This window comes from Ruditapes philippinarum, unplaced genomic scaffold, assembly GCF_026571515.1.
Source record: "Ruditapes philippinarum isolate M1 unplaced genomic scaffold, ASM2657151v2 ctg79_1_1_1_1, whole genome shotgun sequence".
NCBI lineage: Eukaryota > Metazoa > Mollusca > Bivalvia > Venerida > Veneridae > Ruditapes > Ruditapes philippinarum.
The window spans coordinates 280450-303338 of NW_026864538.1; the positions used below are offsets into that span (position 1 = coordinate 280450).

Sequence of the window (22889 nt, forward strand, 5' to 3'; positions counted from 1 at the left end):
CTGAAAGGCTTAAGTACAGAGGATAATGCAAGAATTGAGAACCTTGATTTGAAAGAGAAAGAAGAAAATCTAAAGTAAAAAATTGATATTCCGGGTCTTATAGTTGACAAAGAGAATACTTTTTTGCAGCCTTCTGATATGGTGTAGTGGCTGGATCCTACGATCCTGAAGGACTCATAGAAATTAAGTCTTTATTACAGAATAAAAAAATGATCAAAGAATCTTCAGAAAACAATAAAGCCTTTAGTTTGTCAGTTCAAGATGGCATAATTCAGCTGAAAAAAATATATTACAAAATATAAGGTCAGATAAATATTATGAATAACAAATGGTGTAATTTAAAAATTGAAAGAAGAAATCCACATGATATGTTTATTCAATGCATAAACTGTGATACATAATAATGGAGAAAAGTGATGATTTCCAAATTAAAGGCTTTCTATTTCATACACATGTTACCAGAATTAGCAGTATCAAGACATGGTACTCTATCTGGAATAATAAAACCTGAATTACCATAGGTATGTTTCCAATAAATGAGAAAACTCACGTGAAATAACCTTAGAAGAATTTATTCTGGAGTAAGATGTGCAATTGTATTGCGAAGTTCAATAACCAATAAAATGGAAGCAATTAAAAAACTTAAACAGGATACACGAAATGCCGGGAGACATGTTCTTGGCTTACATGATTTATATACAACGGATTTTATAAAACATAAAGAAAACGAAACAAACGTAACATAATCAAATGTTAACAAAATGAAAAATACCAATAATGATGAAGAAGACATTATAATCAGGCGATGTGAGTACTGGATTGATTCTGTAAAAAAATATTCTGAAACTGAAATTGAAATATTAAGAATTGGTGGTAACACAATATCACAGAAAAGTTGTAATATTGAAGAGATGTTACGAGACATTTTTCTATTTTTGATCCGTCTGTCTGAAAAGGCCTACAGACTGATTGGTAACTTTAATAGTAAATAATAATAAAACCTGAATTACCATAGGTATGTTTCCAATAAATGTACTACTGAAGTAATTGTTGGTATTTTTGTCATCATATTCACATGTGCTTGCATATATATCATCCTATGCAATAACTTTTCATGTATAATAATAAATAAATATGTGTTGGAAACAATAGAAAAAACCTAAAACCACAAAGTTATCCAAATTATAACCAAAGCTTGGTTTCCAGCTTTTTATATGATTTACCTGTCTAAGCCGGACTTCAAAGTTTATCTGGCCAATCAAATTTAATCTTACATAGCGGCTAAAAACCTTCAATTTTAACGCCATTTTTAAAATGCAGCAAGGATTGCTTTAAGAGCAAAGATATGATGATGATAAAAATGTTAGTTTTCATGATGTCTTAAAAAATAATATTTACGTTTGAAGGAATCAACAGATGGTATAATTTTAAGTACATTTGTGTAACATCATTAAATGCAAGTCAAGTTAAAATTTGGGCTCAGATCCCTGATTTTTAACCTTAGTTATGCCCCTTTAAATCTCCAGATTTTGATAAAAAAATGTTTCAAGACAATAACTCTTGATGGACTCAACAGATTGTAATAATGGTACACATATGTTACATTATAAAATATAGGTCATGTTCGAACTATTTACAGAGTTATGTTCATTTTAATTTTCAGATTAAAAAAGAAAGGTTTCTAGATGATAACTTCTGAAAGAGTAGATGGATTGTTATAATATTTAATACACTGATGTTATATTATAAAATAATTGTCAAGTTCAGACCCATAAATATTTACATAGTTATGTCTCCTTTTCACCTTCAATTTTCCACAAAATAAGAAATAAGATTTTTTAGTTGATATTTCATAAAGTAGTCTCTCTTTTGAAATTATTTTTGGTAGTTTGTTGAAACATCATAAAATAAAGATCAAAATCTGGAATATGGATTAACGCCAATAAATATTTAACATAGTAATTGCCCATATTCATCTTCAATTTAGGGGAAAATATGTTGCTTCCACTTGATTACTCTTCATATAGTCAATGTATTGAATTTATTTTTAGTACACAGATGTAACATGTTTAAATACAGGTGTTTAATTTTGGTTTCAAACCACTATTTTTTTTTTGTTTTTGCTCTTTTTCATCTTTAATTTTGCAAAGAAATAGTTAGCACATGAGTTTATTAGAAGTCATTTAATTTGAAATAGTTTTAAAACAAATGAAATACAGCTTGAATTATAATTAGAATTGTAATTTAGACCACTAAATATTAACATAGATATTATAATCTGTTAAATATCAAAGAGATTGTTTCCAAATGATAACTTTAAGAAGACAAATGATTATACACTAATGGTACATCATTTAATACAAGTTGAGTTCAAATTTTGGCACAGACCACTAAATGTTTTGATAACTTATTTTTATTTTCATTTACCTACTTCAAACTTGTTTTGATGATTTAAGATGTTTCTTGATACAAATATCTGTACAATGTTGTCTTAGTTTTCTTTTTAAACAAACTCTACAGGAATTCGATGGTCCCTTTTTAAAGTTGTTCAAAAGGTACCGGTCTGTTGCATATGAAGGTCAAGGGGAAACTTTACTTATATTGGAATACAGACATTTAAGCCTTATTTTCTCAAACTAAAATGTCTAAAACTTAAATATTTAGCATGTGGTTTTGCCTTGTGGACCACTACAAAATGTGTATGTATCTTAATCATGCCCCCCTGGGTCAAAATGTTCCAAAGGGGTCATGATTTATATTAACCAGTATGGGAAAAATATTCTTATTTTATAAAACTTCAATGCCTGGAGCTTTGATATTGGATACGGAGCATTGCCTAGTGAGCTTATACAAAACATCCTGACCAATGAGTGAACAATCATCCGACCCAAACCGGGAGGGTGTACCTGATTTATATTGACTTGTAAAGGACTTAAGGTTCAAATTGAATTACCCTAGTTTAAATACAGTACAGGTGAACATTTGGCTTTCAGTTAACATTTGAGTTAACATTAGTATTTGAGATACACGAGGACTGATCAAAACGTTTTTAGCCCGATGTACTTTCGGTAGTCAGAGAACCAAATTATAGGTCTTACTCATTTTTACTTTTAATCGCCCTCTATATCAATGCACTTTGCCCATCTGTGCCCTAACTTTTTTAACCCTTCAAAATAGAACTCTCTATTTTAGTCCTCAAATAACTCATTGACCGCCTCCATGACACCTCTATTGCTTCCAAAATGTACCACGAAGCTTGGTTTTCAGTTTAGGAAACAGATAGATGTCAGAGGGGAATAAGTCTGAAGAAAATGGGGGTTGGGAAGGAATTTCAAAGCCACAGTCAGTTGCAGCAGCCATCACAACTAGGGATGTATGAGCAGGCGCATTGTCGTGCAGGAGCAGAACGCCTTGAGTCAGTTTGCCCCTCGTTTTTCGTGCGATTTCTTGACGCAGACGTCTCGATTCGTCTGCATAGAACGTACCGTTTATGGTACGACCTTGCTCAAGATAGTCAATCATGATCATCCACTGACTATCCCCAAAAATTGAAGCTTTCATTTTCTATGCTGAGGGCACCCTTTTGAAATTCTTCGGAGTGGGTGAGCCAGGGTGCTTCCACTTTGAATTCTGGATCAAAGTGATGGACCCATGTTTCAACCTTAGTTACGATCCGGTAGACAAAATCAAGTTCATCCTTGTAGCAAGACAAAGGATATCTTGAAATGTCAAGCAACTGTCTGGTGACCCATCTAGCGGACACCTTTGGCATGCGATAGACATCAGCAGGATTGCATGAACTGAACCAAAGTTTATTCGCACCTCCCTTGCAATGCTTCGCTGGTCTCACCTTCTGTCGCACATGACCAGATCGTGCACAGCTTCGTCAGTTTCATCGTTGGTGGCCTCTTTTTTCCGCCCAGGTCGCTCATCACTTCCAATGCTCTCCCTGCCCCACTTGCATTCAGCAGCCCATTTTTCACAGTGCTATACGAAAGGAGTCTCCTTCCCAAGTGTATCCATGAAGTCTTCATGGATTTCCTTGTGAGACATCCCTTTCTTACAGGGGTACTTAACGACGGCTCTGATTTTAACTTTCTCCAATTGGTCTAAATGACACGCCCCTCTACTTATCAAAGTGTGTTTTAGGACCTTTCTGTTGAAAATGTGTTAGAGTTAAATCGTATACATATACATGCACAGTGCGTTAACTGGAGTACATGTATATGTTACCCGCACTACAGATCATGCCCGTTGATTGCCTCATTTTTGCTGGGGTTTACTTATTGTGACGGCAGAGAAAGGGAAAGCGACAGAAATATCATATTCAGTTGCTCGTTCATTGGTCACCTTTTTCTGGATTTCATATTCCGGCAACAGGGAACGTGTTCTTATGTTTGACTATGATACAAAAGAGAAAGAACACAAAAACACTCGGCAATCTGATTTATACTAGGGGGCTACGCCCCCTCGAACAAATCAGATAGCCTCGTGTTTCGGTGCTCTTTCTATTTCTTAATCTGTGTAAAAGCGCGTGTAACTCGGTCAATAATTTTCAGTAAGATATCGGTATCGACGTATTGTGTGTAAATGTCAATGTAGAGACTAGAAGTATATAGGGCCGAGAACTTTTTTATCATACCACGTTTTTAATTTCGAGTGAACATTTCGATCAATAATTTCGATGTAGACTGTTATATCAAATAAAATTTTGCATTAACAATCACAAAGTAGTGTCTGTTATGTTCTCACTTATCATCAACATTTTGACTATTATAATTGAAGAGTATATTTAATGTTATCTTGGTATAGGTAGCACAATTGTTTTCTTTGTTTGTTTCATTTTAACGCCGTTTCCCAACAGTATTTCAGTCATATAGGCGGGTAGTTTCCTATCCATCGTTCCTGGAGAGTTACACCAGTACTGGACTACCTTCCTCCGCGCTAAACTACCACAGCATCTCCCGGGGATAGAACCCACGTCAGAGAGGTAACTGGATTAGAAGTCATCGACTCTAACCCCTCAACCACGAAGGTAGCACACATGTATGTAAACAAATATTCTACTAATTAATTAATGAAATCTTACTTCAGTCCGTAGTCTTTGGCCTTTTTATTGACACTAAATATTTGTATTTGTTAAATATGTTTACGTGTTATCAAAATACATTTATGTAGTTTCAAAAGTTAGTAAAATGTTATAAATATTTGACAAGTTTGTTGACATACTTCTGTATTATGTTTGTTGAATTGTCATAATTTTGTATATATGTGTGATATTTATGTATGCTTGTTCTGCTCTTCATTAAATGGAGGAATAAAATATATATATAGTTAACCTTACACTTCGAGTTAACATTTAACTTTAAGTGAACATTTGACTTCGAATTAACATTTGTCTATGAGTAAGCATTTTACTCCGAGTAAACAATTTGCCTTTGAATGAACATTACACTTCGAGTGAACATTTGATTTCGAGTGAAAATTTCGATCCCAGTAAACATTTGTCTGTGAGTAAACTGTTGACATATCAATGCACTTCGAGTGAACACTTAATTTGGACTGAATATTTGTTTTCGGGTGAACTTCAAGTAAATTTTTGACTTTGAATGGACATTAGTTTTTTAGCGAACAATTGACTTTGGGCATTTGAATTTGAGTGAACACTTGACTTCAAATTGATATATGACAGTGAACACTTGGCATTGTTCATGATTAAATGTACACATTTATAGACAAATTTGTATTGATGTAACGAAACATTAACAACACCATGAGTGTTGAGATACGTTTAAAACTGAAATAAGATTTGACCATAATTTGATCTCAGTCAAATGACGTCTACACGTAAAAGGCTTATTAACAAATGTTAAACTCTAACTTGGAAATAAGTTTCAACACTAACATATTTGGATTAGAAGAAAAATCAATTATTGATTCACAAATATTGTTTTCAAATTGGCATATCCAGTTTTACATTTCCTAGCCTTTCCCAGCGCTTCTGGACTCTGTGGATTAGTTTTTCTCCATATTTAATTAACACGGTCTTGTCAACTATTCTTCTCGAAGTATCTTTATAATTCTGCCAGTTTCTGTAATGGTGAAGTAGACCTAATTCTACAGGTACTATGTATGAACGACTTCCCGATACCTCGTGAATCATCAAACTTTTGTCTTCTTTGATCGTCCTTGTAAAATACTTTGACCTTGACCAAGCAGGAAAAATGACATCTTCACGTTCAAAATATTGTAACGATATGATATTAAACTTTTGAGAAATATGCTTATTTTGAAACTCAGTAATATAACTGTTCCATTCTTTTCTGAAAAAAGTATTGCGGAAAATATAAGTATCATATTCCGACGGAATCTGTGTAAAGAGTTCAGACCATGTATAAGTATTATCAGAGCGTGGTATTATAAACTCATCTACATCACAATTGATAAGGAACTCTGAATGCGCTCTGTTTCGATACAGACAGTCCTGAAGCATTGGTATCGTTCCCATAGAATGAATTTCTACAGGAGCTGATGTTTTCGGCCATGTGTAACTCTTAATCGGTAAATCCCATTGTACAACTTCTACGATGTCTTCTTCAACATAATTGCTGAGCACTTGATCAATGTTCATTGCGATAGAGTAATTGTATACAACAATCTTTTCTGCTCCAAGCATCTTGTTAAATTCTATCCACTCAACGAGTTCGTAAGCTCTACCATACCGGAAATGCAGCGGTCTCAAACAGACCGTGAACTTCCGTTGATACTTTTGTGGTACTATTCCATTTTTCACTTTCAGTAGATGAAGTGGCACCTTACATTGACTTGTAACCAATGAAATGTAATGAGTATTGGTAGGTATACCAGGGCAAATAAATATAGCACCTGAGTATCTGAAATAAATATAAAAATCAGTGTATGACATGTATGATATTGGAAATGTCAAAGTATTGTCTCTGAAGTTTTAATTTTTATTGGATAAGTGAGTGACTGTATCAATATGTAAGTGAATGAATAAATAAATGAATAAGTGAATAAATAAATAAATGACTGAATGAATGAATGAATGAATGAATGAATAAATGAACGAACGAAAAAACGAACGAATGAATGAATAAACGAACGAATGAATGAATGAAGCTTACTTTTCCCCATGGCTCTCAGGAAGGACGTGTATATTTGCAGGTTTTTCATGCATTATAATTGTATCATTCGCCGGCATTACAAACCAGTACTGGCAAAATATTTTCGCTATCCTAAAAGTGCTTGCACCAACCACTTTGATTGTACCACTTTGATCAACAATGTATGCAGAAAACACAAACGCATTCTTCTTTTCATCCACTGCTCTCCATGATTCTTCATTCAGTAACTCGACCGGGTACATGATATTTACGCAATCACCATTTGTCACGTGCATTTCTTTCATTAGTTGTTTTGTTTGTAATGTGTGAATTTGATTGACCTGTTTCGTTATTTCCGATGACTGTGTCTGTGGGAGAAAGATGTCCGGACTCTTTGAATATAAACTGCGTTTTGGAAGCGAATCTTTAGAGCTTGATAACATATGATAACATATTAACAGAGTCTGTACTCCTAGAAATACTATCACTGTTCTACGGTATTTGATCCTCATCGTGTTTAAAAATTTAATCGATTCTATGTACTTTTTTTAAATCAATCTAAAAATGTAGACATATATACAAAAAGCACTGGTATTTTTTATTTAATATCCTGAAGTTTGCTTAAAACATGCTTGCAAAAAGGAATTAGTTTATACAAAAAATTCCGTCATTATAAAATGTCTACATATGAATTCTTCTAAATATTACAGTCCTAATCATGGACTAATAAACACAATTTTACGTATTAACCTAATGACAACTTCGAATGACAATAAGCTTAAATCCAGCAAAATCGATTTTTATCATTTTATTATATTTATTTCTAATTAAAGCACAATATGTTACACACGCTATTACACACGCTGTTAGGAACATCTTGCTAGTAAACTGAAATGGAAAATATATAGATAACACAAAATTGATAGATTAGGTAAAATAAAAAAAAACATTTATTATTGTGATATGTACGACTATGAATATTTGAATAACAGTAAGAAATATGGCGGACACAAAATATTTTCACTACTCCTTAACGAGCATCATCGGATACCCATTGTTGATTAACATGTTACATGAGGGAGAAGTTTAAGTATAACAATAAAAACCCTACAGGTTTGCTCTCTTTAATTTCTTATAAGATGAAAAATATCTTTAAAAGAATAAATAATGTTGTTAATAAGACATCTCTGTCACCAATGTAAAGAGTTATTCTTTTAAATCTCTAGTGTGTGTTTTTTTATTATGTAAAGAATATGAAAAATGAATGACCACCTGACTTCCAGAAAACCCATCTTAATTTCAAATCCAATGGTCCGACTGACCACCTGCTATACAAGTTAATGTCGAGATCGAGACATGTATTGGATCATGATACATATATATCATCATTTACTATTGTAGTTATTCATATCAATGTTGACAGTATTATGTATCCATAAAACAATGACTAAGCTCGAAAATAATAAAATAGCCAGTTTAAAATTGGGTCATGAGAAATGTTTTCCTTTGAAAGAAAATGTGATATTTTGAAGCAAATCTATATGCGAATAATGTAAGTTTAAGGTGTAAAAATCTATACAAACATGTTTAAGAGATGAATAAAAAGAATGAAAATAAAAATATATCTTTAAAAATATATTTTTTAAACTTCGGATATCAATAAAATTAACAAAGAATATGCTTATTACTTTATTGCACAATAATGAAAGTGGTTTTATTGAAAAAAAAATTAAAACGTATCACACGGAGCAAAGGTTGCAATATTTGTATCATATAAAGCATGGTGATATGTACAAAAATGTATTTACATTTCTATCTTAAATAAAACAATACATAGTGATATCTTGCATTGCTTACTTGATCAGGCTAATTACTTTACAATGAATTATAAATTTATAACGTTTGCATCTTTGAATGATGGTAATAAATTGATCAAGTCGGTCGATGCAATTGCAAATTAAAACAAATACTTTCCTTATAACTATCGACACTATCCAGCAAACTTAAGGAATAATGGTAGTTCTACTTAGGTGCCCCGCCATCTCCGGCCTGGGATATTACAAAAAGGCACATGAGGTATTCCCTTACCAGTAAAGCTTGCGAGTCGCCGTATGACTTGCAGTGTGAGTGTGACTTAAAATCCACCAAAAAAATAAATAACAAATGATATAACTTTTATTATTGTAATCTATGTAATTATTTTGTTGTTGCTGTTGTTGTTGTTGTTCTGGTTGATGATGACGACGACGATGATGATGATGATCAGAAGGACAGTGCTTATTACTATCGTTATGAAAATGACAATGATGCAAGTCATAATGATGATGATGTTCACCTGGATGAAATTAAGTTGTTGATTAATTAAGGTGATGATGAAGAGTAGAAGAACGCTGATTTCGATAATGATGACGGTGATGTACATATTGGTTATAAATATCATGGTTGTCCAGGGACATAGTTTTGACTATAATTATGTTCAAGACAAATTCTACAAAGGTTTGTCAAGTTATTTGTTGTTGTAGGTTTTTTTATTCCTCCGACGGGAGCTTTCACATGGACGTGTCGGCATATACATGTACTAAGAAACAAGTAATTTGACTATAAATTGCAGGTACATAAATAAGGTTTTGTTGTTGTAGGTTTTTTTTATTTCTTAATTGAAATTAACGATTAATATGACATAACAAAATGTAGAGAGTAAAATATATAGTCCAATTTGAGGATGTGAATGATAAAAGTGTCATTGCAAGTGTATCAGGATCTATTTCATTTTTCTTATTAAAACTTTGTCATATTTGTCACATAATCTTTGTCACATGAATCATGAAATGCAAACATTGATAGCAATATAAGATACCCAAAATTTACGACTTCATAAACTTAACGCAAAAAAAACACACTGGCAGAAACATTAGTTATCAGAAGAACTGTAGGACATCTTCAGAGTTATTAGAAAAACTCTAGGACTTTTGAAAAATCGGGCATAGATTTGTTAACTGGGTCTCTATGCTTGTTACTTTCCATTATAATTAGATAATTAAGTATTGCAAGGAAGATAACAAATTAACAGGTCAATATGAACGAATGAGCAACTCCATCCTCCGAATAACAATTCATTTACCGCGTCATTGGAAATTCGGGGATATTTCGGCATGTACGTGAACAAACTAGAGATAATCGTTAATGATAGGGAATCGGGAAGGTGAACACAGTTGTCTACCTTGATTACATAAATGAAATGCATGGAATTGTTTAAATCATTTACATTAAATTAGATTTTTGTATACTCATTATCGATTCCCTTATTTCCTTTTCAAAAGAAAACATTTTAAATAATTTTATTTTTAGATTCGATGTGTCAAGTTTTTCAGGGTAGGCGGCATGTTTGAGTGGTAAAGTCGTCCCGTCGGTCTTGTACTTTGAGGATTGTTGGTACCCCGTTAGGGTCAAGTCGTTGTTTCCGTGAGCAAGAAACTTTACACTAATTGCTTAGTACTGGTTGGTTCCAGAGACAGATTCGAGGCTGTTTCAATAAGCTTATACCTTCCAACACAATTGAATTAAAATAATTCGACTAAACAAATGGTTGCAAAAAGTACGTTTCATTTTACAAAATGTGTCTTTGGCTAATATAACGCAAAAAGAAAAATATAATAACACCAATTGATACCACACTAATGTGGTTTATTTACACAAAACTACCAGCGGCTAATAAGAATAATATCGAACATTGTGATGATCTAATGTTCTTTTTTATGGATCTTTTAAAAGTTAAACATTTCAGCTACTTATTAATTAATTGTACCAGTATGTACACGTATTTACAATATTCTAGTCAACCAAGAAACCAATCAGCGATTGCTTTCAAGATTTAATGTACCTGTTGAATTTTCTGGTTGGGTGAGTAAGATAGGATTTGAATAATTCAACAGCCAAGTTTATGTTTTTGATTTCATGTATGTTTCCGGAACGGAAGAGAAACAAGGTTTCATACACTTTTCACTGAAACATTCTGAATATCCAATTACAAGATATTATGCACAAGATTCGCATATTTCGTTCTTTGCTGAATTAATTAATCAAATACCGAGACGTCCAGATTAAATCATCCTAGTTTCAATACAGTACAGGTGAACATTTGGCTTTGGCTTAACAATTGACTTAACTGACTTGAAGTGAAAATTTGCCTTTGAGTTAACATAACACTTCGTCTTAACATTTGATTTCGAGTTAACATTTAACTTTGAGTGAACATTTGACTCCGAGTGAACATTTGTCTATGAGCAAATATTTGACTTTAACATTTCACATCAAGTGAAGTCTTGACTTGGAGTGAACAATTGATTTCGAGTGAACATTTGTCTTCAAGTGAACTTTTTACTTCGAGTGAACATTTGTTTTCGAACGAACATCTGCCTTCGACCATTTGACTTTGCGTGAACACTTGACTTGAAGTGAAGGAACACATGGCATTGAATATTATCAAAGTAAGCATTTGAATACAACAAATTCTGAAACGTTGCAGAGATGTAACATCAACATGATATAAAACCATGAATGTTAAGATAAGTTTATAACTGGAATACGACTTGACCGAAATTCGATTTTATTCAAATGACATGTATATAATTGTATAATGCTCATTAACAATTCTTAATCAATAACTGGAAAAAACTTTCAACACTGTCATATTCGGACTGCTTCACCAAAATTGTTTTTAAACTGGCATATCCAGTTTTACATTTCCTAGCTTTTCCCAGCGCTTCTGGACTCTGTGGATTAGTTTTTCTCCATATTTAATTAACACGGTCTTGTCAACTATTCTTCTCGATGTATCTTTATAATTTTGCCAGTTTCTGTAATGGTGAAGTAGACCTAATTCTACAGGTACTATGTACGAACGACTTCCCGATACCTCGTGAATCATCAAACTGTTGTCTTCTTTGATTGTCCTTGTAAAATACTTTGACCTTGACCTAGCAGGAAATATGACATCTTCATGTTCAAAATATTGTAACGATATGATATTAAACTTTTGAGCAATGATTTTATTTCGAAACTGATTTATATAACTGTTCCATTCTTTTCTGAAAAATGTATTGCGGAAAATATAAGTATCATATTCCGACGGGAGCTGTGTAAAGAGTTCAGACCATGTAGAAGCATTATCAGAGTGTGGTATTATAAACTCATCTACATCAACATTGATTACGAACTCTGAATGCGCTCTGTTTCGATACAGACAGTCCTGAAGCATTGGTATCATTCCGATAGAATGAATGTCCACAGGATCTGACGTTTTCGGCCATGTGTAACTCTTAATCGGTAAATCCCATTGTACAACTTCTACGATGTCTTCTTCAACATAATTGTTGAGCACTTGATCAGTGTTCATTGCGATAGAGTAATTGTATACAACGATCTTTTCTGCTCCAAGCATCTTGTTAAATTCTATCCACTCAACGAGTTCGTAAGCTCTACCATACCGGAAATGCAACGGTTTCAAACAGACCGTGAACTTCCGTTGATATTTTTGTGGTGCTCTTCCATTCTTCACCTTAAGTAGATGAAGAGGCACCTTACATTGACTTGTTACCAATGAAATATAATGAGTATTGGAAGGTACACCAGGGCAAATAAATACAGAACCTGAGTATCTGAAATAAATATTAAAAACAGTACATGATAAAAGAAATGTTAAAGTATTGTCTCTGTAGTTATAATTTTAATAAAATTGAGCGAGTGAGTGAGTAAATGAGTGAGTAAATGTAACAATGAATGAATGAATAAATGAATGAATGAATGAATGAATGAATGAATGAATGAATGAACGAACGAACGAACGAACGAACGAACGAATGAATGAATGAATGAATGGATTGATGAATGAATGAATGAATGAATGAATGAATGAATGAATGAATGAATGAATGAATGAATGAATGAATAAAGCTTACTTTTTCCCATGGCTCTCAGGAAGGACGTGTATATTTGCAGGTTTTTCATGCATTATAATTGTATCATTCGCCGGCATTAAATGCCAGTATTGGCAAAATATTTTCGCTATACTACGAGTGCTTGCACCGACCACTTTAATTTTACCACTTTGTTCAACAATATATGCAGAAAACACAAACGCATTCTTCTTTTCGTCTACTCTTCTCCATGATTCTTCTTTCAGTAACTCGGCCGGGTACATGATATTAATGCAATCACCATTTGTCACGTGCATTTCTTTCATTAATTGTAATGTGTTTGTTTGATTAACATTTTTCGTCATTTTGGAAGACTGTGACTGTGGGAGAAATATATCCAGACTCTTTGAATTTAAATTCATGCGTTTGACAAGCGAATCTTCAGAGCTTAATAACATATGATAGCATATCAACATAGTCTGTACTCCTAGAATTACTATCACTGTTTGACGGTATTTGATCCTCATCTTGTTTCAAAATTTAATCGATTCTATCTTCTTTTTCTATTTGATATCTTTTTCATTAAATGTCTGTTAAGTTTGCTTAAACTTGCTGGCAAAATAGGGATTAGTTTATACAAAATCATCATAATAAATTTGTCTACGAAGATATTCTCTTAAATATTCTAGTCCTAATCAGAACATGTGAACACCATTTACGTTTTTAACTCCAAGACAACCTATGTGAATGGCAATAAACTTAAATCCAGCAAAATTGATTTCATCATTTGTTTTATAACAGGTTATTTCTGAATTTAAACAATAATGTTCATGCAAAATATGTTTCACACCCTCGTTGGTACATCTAGCTTGTAAGCTGAAATATGTACACACAACAAAAGTTGAATGATTAGGTAAACAATGGAAGATAAGTATTGATATTTTTTCATTAAACTACGTAATACTGTAGACATTAAAATTAATTTTCGCAATATCATGTAGACACGGAACAGTTATCTAACATCAATTTTACATGACTTTAAAAATAATTAAATTGTCGGCCATGAGAATTAAATGTTTACCTTTGAATCAGAATGTTTTAGTATTTCGAAGCAAATCTTCGGCGAATTATATAAGTTGTATGTAAAAAAAAATCTATCCAAACATTTATTAGAAATTAATAAAAAAAATGACAATAAAAGGATATTTTAATATTGAGTTAATATATAAACGAAAGATGAATAAACGCAATTTGGACATCAATAAAATTGAATTCGAATGTGCCTATTAATTTATTGCAAAATAATGAAACAGGTTTTGTATAAAATAATGACATATCGCAAGGAACAAATGTTTGAATATACAAAAATGTATTTACAATTCCATCTAAAGTAATACAATACATAATGACATCTTACAATGCTTACCTTATCAGGTTTATCACTTTACAATGGAATAAAAATCTATAACGTTTGCATCTTTGAATGATGGTAATAAATCGATCGAGTTAATCGATGAAATTGCAAATTAAAACAGATCCTTTCCAGTAAAGTATCGACGTATAGAACGAATCATAACTGGAGAGAACCGCTGCCTCGCCTAATCAATAGAAGGCAGATTAATTCTCTTGTGGACAAGCATTGTTGGACCGTATATGTCACGGATCGAATATATTACATCAGTGAGAAAAATCATCCGAATAAAATGCAAGTGTGATGATATGATGATGGTCGCCATGTTGCAGCTCCTAGTAGGGATGATGATGATGATTGATGGTGATGATGATGATGATGATGATGATGGTGATGATATAGATGATATTGATGATATAGATGATGATAAACAAATATACGATGCTTTCGTTGGTGATGATAATAATTATTATTATTGTTATTATCATTAATTATTATTATTATTATTTTTATTATTATTATTATTATTATTATCATTTATTATTATTATTATTATTATTATTATTATTATTATTATTATTATTATTATTATTATTATTATTATTATTATTATTATTATAAGCTGTAATGGACTCTGTGGCTAAGTGTCTTAAGTCGCAGACTACAAATCATTTACCCCATATCGCTTTGAAAGGTTTTGTATTCATTTATACGAGGAAGCTACCCAGTTAGCTTAATTAAGGAATGTCGGTGATTTCTTCGCAGTATTGGTGTGACATAAAATCAAACAAACAAACAAATGAAAGCGATAACGATTATGATTGTAATCTTATTTATGATTTGTTGTTGTTTATGTTGTTGATTTCGATAATGATGACATAGATGATGATAGTGATAAAGATCATGGTCGTCTAGGGACGTTGTTTTTGTCTAAATTTAGTTGAATGGTCAAATTCTATTTAGGTTTGCAAAAAAATGCCTATGCTCTTAACGGTCAGTTTGTCGTTTTGGCATTTACGAAGAAACAATAAATATAATCCAGAAGATAATTATATATACTGCAGGTACGAAACAAAGTTTTATTGGCTTTTTATTGTCGTTTTGTTTTTTGTTCTACGAAAGCCTAATAGTGTCAAATAAGATGAAAAAAATAAAAATGCAAAGGCGTTATAACGCGAATAAAGGCGTTATTACGCGAATCAAAAGGCGTAAATACGCAAATCAAAAGGCGTAATAACGCGAAAAAAGGCGTAGTAACGCGAATAAAGGCGTAGTAACGCGAACCAAAAGGCGTAATAACGCAAATCAAAATGCGAAGTAACGCGAATAAAGGCGTAGTAACGCGAAACAAAAGGCGTAATAACGCAAATTCAAAGGTGTAGTAACGCGAATAAAGGCGTAGTAACACGAAACAAAAGGCGTAATAACGCAAATCAAAGGGTGTAGTAACGCGAATAAAGGCGTAGTAACGCGAACCAAAAGGCGAATAAAGGCTTTATAACGCAAATCAAAAGGCGTAATAACGCGAATAAAGGCGTTATAACGCGAATCAAAAGGCGTTATAACGTGAATAAAGGCGTTATAACGCGAATCAAAAGGCGTAATAACGCGAACCAAAAGGCGTAATAATGCAAAACAAAAGGCATTATAACGCTAATTTAATACCATATAAATTCCAAACAGTGGCCTAGCAATGTAAGATAGGAATAACAATGTTGATCTAAATGAATCGATCAAGACGTACGTTTTATTTTCAATTCTATACGGATACGTCCTAAGGCCACAGTCTGATTTTTTTAAATCTTTTATTAGGAAATGCTTTCGTCAGATTAGAGGTTAACTATCATCCAACTATAGATACTTTTCTACATAGACAAAGAAGGCAATGTCTCCTATATAATTGTGACTTAACTGAAACACTACCCCCCATTTAAGCATACCTATCAATAATCACCCTAATGTGACTAACTTATACCTTACCTTTTCCCAAATCTTGTTACCTATAGCGTATTACCTATAACTTAATTAGGAATGGTTTTCACATAATTAGAAAATACTAGAGGTTATAAGGTAATCAAACAGGATATATCCGAAGATAATTGAACATATGACGCACATATAAGATAAGATAAGATAAGATATAATATAAGAAAAGAAAATAAATTAATTTACTATAGACGTGGCATGTGTAAAATCAATGATGTGATACATGTGAATTCAGAGTAACTGTATTTACGTCCAGTCCAATGAACCTACAAGGCACCAAGTCACCTTATATTGGCAAATATTAAAGAGTCTTCATTAGTTTATAACAAATAGTTTGCATTATTACTGCGCAAATGGAATGATAGTTATTGTAAATGTATATAATATTATTCTATACGAGTTTTATATCTTGAGCCATAAATTCAGATAAATATTGGTTTTCCTATCTCACGTTACCAGGCTATTTGATTAGTATAAATATGGTATTAAATTGGCATTATAATGCGTTTTAATTTGCGTTATTACGCCTTTTGGTTCGCGTTACTACGCCTTTTGATTTGCGTTATTACGCCTTTTGTTTCGCATTATAACGCAAATAAAGGCGTTATTACGCCTTTTAATTCGCGTTATAACGCCTTATTCGCGTTATTACGCCTTTTGATTCGCGTTATTACGCCTTTTGTTTCGCATTATAACGCAAATAAAGGCGTTATTACGCCTTTTAATTCGCGTTATAACGCCTTATTCGCGTTATTACGCCTTTTGATTCGAGTTATAACGCCTTTATTCGCGTTACTTCGCCTTTATTTGCGTTGCTACGCCTTTTCGCGTTATTACGCCTTTTGATTTCCGTAATTACGCCTTTTGATTCGCGTTATAACGCCTTTGCATTTTTATTTTATTTTTCATTTGACACTATTAGGCTTTCGTATTGTTCCTTAATTAAATTTAACAATAAAAATGACATAAAAAAAAAGTATACATTTTGTTTAAAATAAAGCATAAATTTGAGGAGGTGAATAATCAGAGAGTTATTGTAAGTATAATTTAATGGGTTATCACACTGGGTGCTTTGACTACGTCTAACGAGATCCTGGACGAGTAAAATACACTCGACTCAAATACAAGTTCCAAAATATGTTTTCCCATCCTAAAAACCTTATTATATTTGTCATATATTGTTTGTCACATGAAATCCAAACATTGATGGCAATATAAAATACCTTAAATTCACGATTTTAACAACTTTCATATAAATGTTTCATCATGTTTTAAGATCGCAGTGTATTTTAATAAGTAAACAGTATAAACGTTTGATAGATCTGAGCTCTTTGATATTCAACAAGAACCTCCTTTTAATATATATGTTATTTTCGTTTCTTTTTTTATAACAGCTTGGCAATATTTACACTTTTTTTCGGTCATCTGTAATATGGCTATTAAAACGTTCTAGACGGTGCTGATAGAGTGGTTTTATTAGGTACTAAACGTTCTTCTGCGCGGTACATTCCAACATTGAACAGAGATGTTACCTAGATATGTGATATAAAGCGTTTATACAACAAAAAGTAGATCGTAAATATGTACTTCACCAAATAGACTTTAATCACTTGGCAAATGCACAAAGTCGAAATGAACTTTAAAATAAGTTATAGTGTTTGCTGCGACTTTCTATATAACACTTTGAATGAATACTATTTAAATTGACTGTTATTTAACCACGTATTGATCTATGGATGTGTCTGTATATTGATTGGATCATGCAAGATCTAAAATTCAGACAGATCAACGCGGGTTGCAGAGATGTGCGGTCTAATAAACAGTGAAAATTGCTTATTCGAAGTGTTAAAGAGATTCTGTTTTCAGAATCATGCACCATAAAAATACTCAATCTGATCAAACGGTGGTCCAATAAACAGAATTCTATACAGATCAATCCGTGGTCCAGTAAACAGATTTATCATTGAGTGATCAGATAAAGATAAACGATTTACAGATCAATGGTGCTATAATTCCCAATTGCTCTTCGCCAATCATTGCCTCTCACGATCAAATTCAATGTATCTCAATTTGGAACCCAGGACTTATTTCATTGGCTGATAAATGTTTTTAAAAAGATGAAATCCGAAATCCGTGCAGTTTGTGTTAAATTAAAAATTTAAATTAAATTACAATCCCGAATACATAGATTTTTAACAAGTAGCATCATCTTAAATCTACAAAAATATATATAACAGAGAGGAACAGTATCCCTAAAGAACGTCCAAAACAGGTAATAGAAATGTTGCTGGCTCCTATTGATTGAATCTGTTAACTGACGGTACTGGAAAGTGCAAGTTACCGTCCACGCCCCGTAGCACCGGCTTAAGCATAAGTCAACATGTAACATGTAATGGTAAAGTTTTAAACATGTTTCTTTAAAACTATATATGCAATGCCTAGAATCTAGATGTTTGACATATAGCACCATCTTGTTGTCCTGTACAGAAGTTATATACAACATGTCCCCGGGGTTCTATTGATGTATAAAGACTAATATAGTAAACATGTCTAAGAATAATGTTTCCTATGATATTCTTATAAATGGAGCATAAATATTACGCATGAAGCACAACTTTGTGGTCATCTACTAAAGTTTTATTCCAATGGTGTCAAAATTGGGTCCGTCCCGAGGGTCACTTAGTTTATGTAGCTTTGTATAGAAAACACATATAAGTTCTCGTATCTGAAACGTAATGCATACAGCTTAGATTTTTGGAATGAAGCGTTTCTTCGTGGTACTTCACAAAAATGACTTAAACCCTTGAGATAAAAAGTCCATCTTTTGGGTCACTTAGTTTGAAAAGATTTACACAGTTAAACACATTCAAGGATCCTTGAAAGAAACTACAATGCCATGAGTTTTGGTATTTGACATGTAGAATTTCGAACATCTATTAAAATAATGCAGCTTCTGTCAAATATGGTCGTCCGTCGTCCGTTGTTTGCCATAATTAAGCTGCACGCCTCCAGATGAGCCAAAATATCTCAAGAAAATGAAAATTGAGAAAAATGTACTAATATTTCAAGAAAGGTAAAACGAATCAAGATCAATGTTAAAGTTTACATGTTATTTGCGATTTAAGACTGATTTTGAAGTATTTTATCGCCATATTTCTACTGCGTTACTTACGCAGTAAGGGCTTTTTTGCACATTTTGACCTCTTTTTGGTTATTTGCATGGATTGTTAGTGCCAATTGCAATATGTAAATAACTTTATTTGTTCACCTCACAATATTTTACTGTCAAATACATGATCAAAATTTTCATGAAATTTAACACGAATCTGGAGGCGTGCTGCTTTACACAAAATCATTATCCTTATATGTTGCAAGAGAAATGAATCCAGTCTAAAACATCAGCAGGTCACAAGAGCTAAAACAAGCTTTAGAAATAAATCTTTAAAATCATTACCTCGAAAACTGCAATGCCAAAAACTGAGATATTTGCAAGGGGCAAAATTTGTCACGCCCCTGGGGTCACTTACTTTATATATAATTGTAAAGGACATAGAGCAATAAAGGATCCCTACTATTGAAATGTTGCAGCCATGGTTTGACTAAGCCTATTCGTGGACATTATTTGTAATTGCATTATAGAATTGTGACCTTTTCTGGCAATATATCTCAAGTGAGCGATCCAGGGCCCTAGGTACCTTTTTACTTAGCCTCACACAGATGATCCTAAATCTAAAAACATTTTTACCTTAGCTTAGAATCGAAAGGGTATTTTAATTTAAATTAATTATATTTTTAGAATCATGAGAATCATTTTCAAGTACAAGCAAAATCACACATTCAAACACACTAGGCATATTTTTTTTTTCTTTTTGTATTTCCTATCCTGCAGGAAATCATTTAATGAAGATAACATGTAATTATTTATCATGATTTGATTTGTTTACAGGGCGGGTGATTTATGAAATGCTTTAATAATGTTTAATACATTATGGTGATAATTGTCCGAGTATTTTGATTTTCTTTATTTTTGTTGGGTTTTACGTCGCTATAGGATCTTTACTGCATGAATTGACTCTTTGAGATCATGCCAGCTGACCTGACATTGAAGATGTACCAAGAAACTTTCAAGTGTGTCACTTTATATTATGAAACCAAATATTGACAGTTATTCTAATGGAAAGAATAGTATCTAACACCCTTTCCATGAATCCGAAATTTTCTTGGGATAATACAAAACAACTTATTAGCTAATGTTTCTTGTAATATGTAAACCGACTTAAAATAAAGTTTCTTGTATCTTGTAACATTTTAAAAAGTATTGCAGGTAAACGTGCAGCCAGAAGCCACCAATTAACGTATTGCGTATTTTTTGTTTTCAACTAACCTCCATCCCATTACCCTCTTAACTCCTATGGCTAAACAATTTATAGATTTAGGTATTAAAGCCATGTTATATAAAAGAAATTTATTTCTCTCAAAAAAGCGACATATTTTTTTATATATATACTACAACTGATAACATGACATAAGAGTTGGTCTATTTAAGCCTTTTTAAGTAAAACTAGTTATAAATATTATTACTATAAGAATATGGAAATAGTAAATTTAAGCTCTCTTTGATAATCCTTGCATTGATAGACCTAAGTAAGGGAATATATGTTGGTCGAAGATGGACATTTGTGAGAGGGAGTGTTTTGAAGACATGAAGTATATATAAAAATCAAATTACATAAACAAAGATAATGGAAAAGGATTTTAAAATGATTGAGTCTGTTCGTAGACGGTAAACTAAAATGTGCAAGTTATGAAAATGGTAAAAATTTGGATTTAGAAACATGCACAGATGTGGTCATTCGTTGGTTATCATGAATACTTAAATATCAATGTGATAAAAAATATCCCTGATTCACCAAGTAAACGTCTATTTCTCCAGCATAGAATCTTTCAAAACATAAAAAATGAAGTGTAAAACAAACTTTCATTATGATACTATATTCAAAATATGTATATCAAGTTCTATTTTGTTAAATAATTGTAATTTGTAAACATTCATTGTGCCTTTTATACAAACATATCTCCAAATATTTTCGAAATTAACAAATCTTCGATGGCTGCAAAAAGGGCTCTCGAATTAAAGCAATCGGTTAGATCAATGTTCCTTTCCGTGAAACTTCGGATAATTTTGTCGCATATAGCCCGTAATGAAAATATATTTAGTCTCCTCAGACCTCATAATAAATATGTTACAACGCATTTTTCTCACACGTAACCGTTTAAAATACGAAATAAAATGATTTTTGTTTTTATCTAGCAAACTGTCAGTTTCAAAGCTGACACCCAGTTTTGGTTTGTAAGAAATGAATACGTTATGTTTATTATTTGCATAGTTCTGTAATATGTCATTCCTGGTGATCAAGGGGATTGTCATCTTCTAGATTTTGACTCCCAAATGATCATATGAGGGAAATAAAAATGAACTGATGAATTTACATTGAATTTATCAGTGTTAATGAATTTTCTACTGTGCTCCTCTTATACATGTACACAGGTTATCGGCATGGGACCAATACTACCCCCAGGTTATCACCCCCAAAATCCACTATACTCAGCAAACTACTAAGCAAATATACTTCAACCCATTCAAAATACATCATAATATGAAATTAGGCAAAGCCTATGAACGGGGAAGTCGGTAAAAAATTCTTTCATTTTTTCCGTTTTAAAGGTGTCATTCGGTATTATATATACCCGCTTCCGTTTTCACTCGGAACACTCGACGATTATTCCGAAAAGTTGAGATTTGTTCCGTTATCGGAATACACCGCCTTTTATCATTGAGTTACATTGTAAATGGCGGCGCCTAACTAGAACTGACACTGAAAATTTCATTGATAGGTATAGAATTCTATATATTTTTTCATTGTTTTTTTAATTGATTTTCTTTTAAATATTCACGTGTAGTCTATAGCCGGGCAAGCCAAAGCCCGGACCCGCTTCGCGGGCCCGGTCTTTGACTTCCCCGTATCAACACAAAAACAATTCTAACAAAAAATATACTAGTCTACTAGAGCTACCGATACTATCTGACTCTGAACTAATATCAGCTGGCCCCAACAAATCCACCTGCCTGCTCGCATTTGCCAGTGAAAGTTTGGGTCAGGCGAGAAAAAAATTATCAAACTCGCCGGACATTGTAAGTGAGATTCTCCAAATCCAAATGATGTTTCTCTAAACATTTAATGTAAATGAAGTTCTTCCATAGCAAATCAAACTGCAGATGCCTTTTCAATCGCAATACTGTCAAATGATTTAATGAAAACCCGAAATTGGCCTTATGAATTATGACTAGGTGTAACACTTCACAAATGCGTATGATGAATTCATTCCATAATGACAACAGTATTTGACAATGTTTTATACATACACATTCAGTAACCTTTTATACTTAACCAT

General features: G+C 32.6%; 3 protein-coding genes across 5 annotated transcripts in view; 1 reads left to right on the forward strand and 2 right to left on the reverse strand.

Annotated features, from left to right (window-relative positions):
• Positions 1-5128: 5128 nt before the first annotated feature.
• Positions 5129-7971, reverse strand: LOC132726005 (uncharacterized). Its single transcript, XM_060711244.1, has 2 exons — positions 7146-7971; positions 5129-6893 (listed from the first exon to the last, which is right to left on the reverse strand). The coding sequence occupies exons 1-2, from the start codon at positions 7634-7636 to the stop codon at positions 5954-5956; spliced, it is 1431 nt and encodes a 476-aa protein (XP_060567227.1). The 5' UTR covers positions 7637-7971; the 3' UTR covers positions 5129-5953.
• Positions 7972-10940: 2969 nt separating this feature from the next.
• Positions 10941-14089, reverse strand: LOC132726001 (uncharacterized). The gene is made up of 2 exons (XM_060711232.1): positions 13082-14089; positions 10941-12781 (listed from the first exon to the last, which is right to left on the reverse strand). The coding sequence occupies exons 1-2, from the start codon at positions 13564-13566 to the stop codon at positions 11842-11844; spliced, it is 1425 nt and encodes a 474-aa protein (XP_060567215.1). The 5' UTR covers positions 13567-14089; the 3' UTR covers positions 10941-11841.
• Positions 14090-21661: 7572 nt separating this feature from the next.
• Positions 21662-22889, forward strand: part of LOC132726011 (ankyrin repeat domain-containing protein 27-like) — a 45058-nt gene continuing 43830 nt past the window's right edge. For 2 of the 3 annotated variants that reach the window (XM_060711251.1, XM_060711253.1), the window contains exon 1: positions 21662-21786. The gene's annotated coding sequence lies outside the window, so the exon portion shown is untranslated. Of the gene's footprint in view, positions 21787-22475; positions 22630-22889 lie in introns of those variants that run through there. The other variant, XM_060711252.1, reaches the window with a different exon arrangement.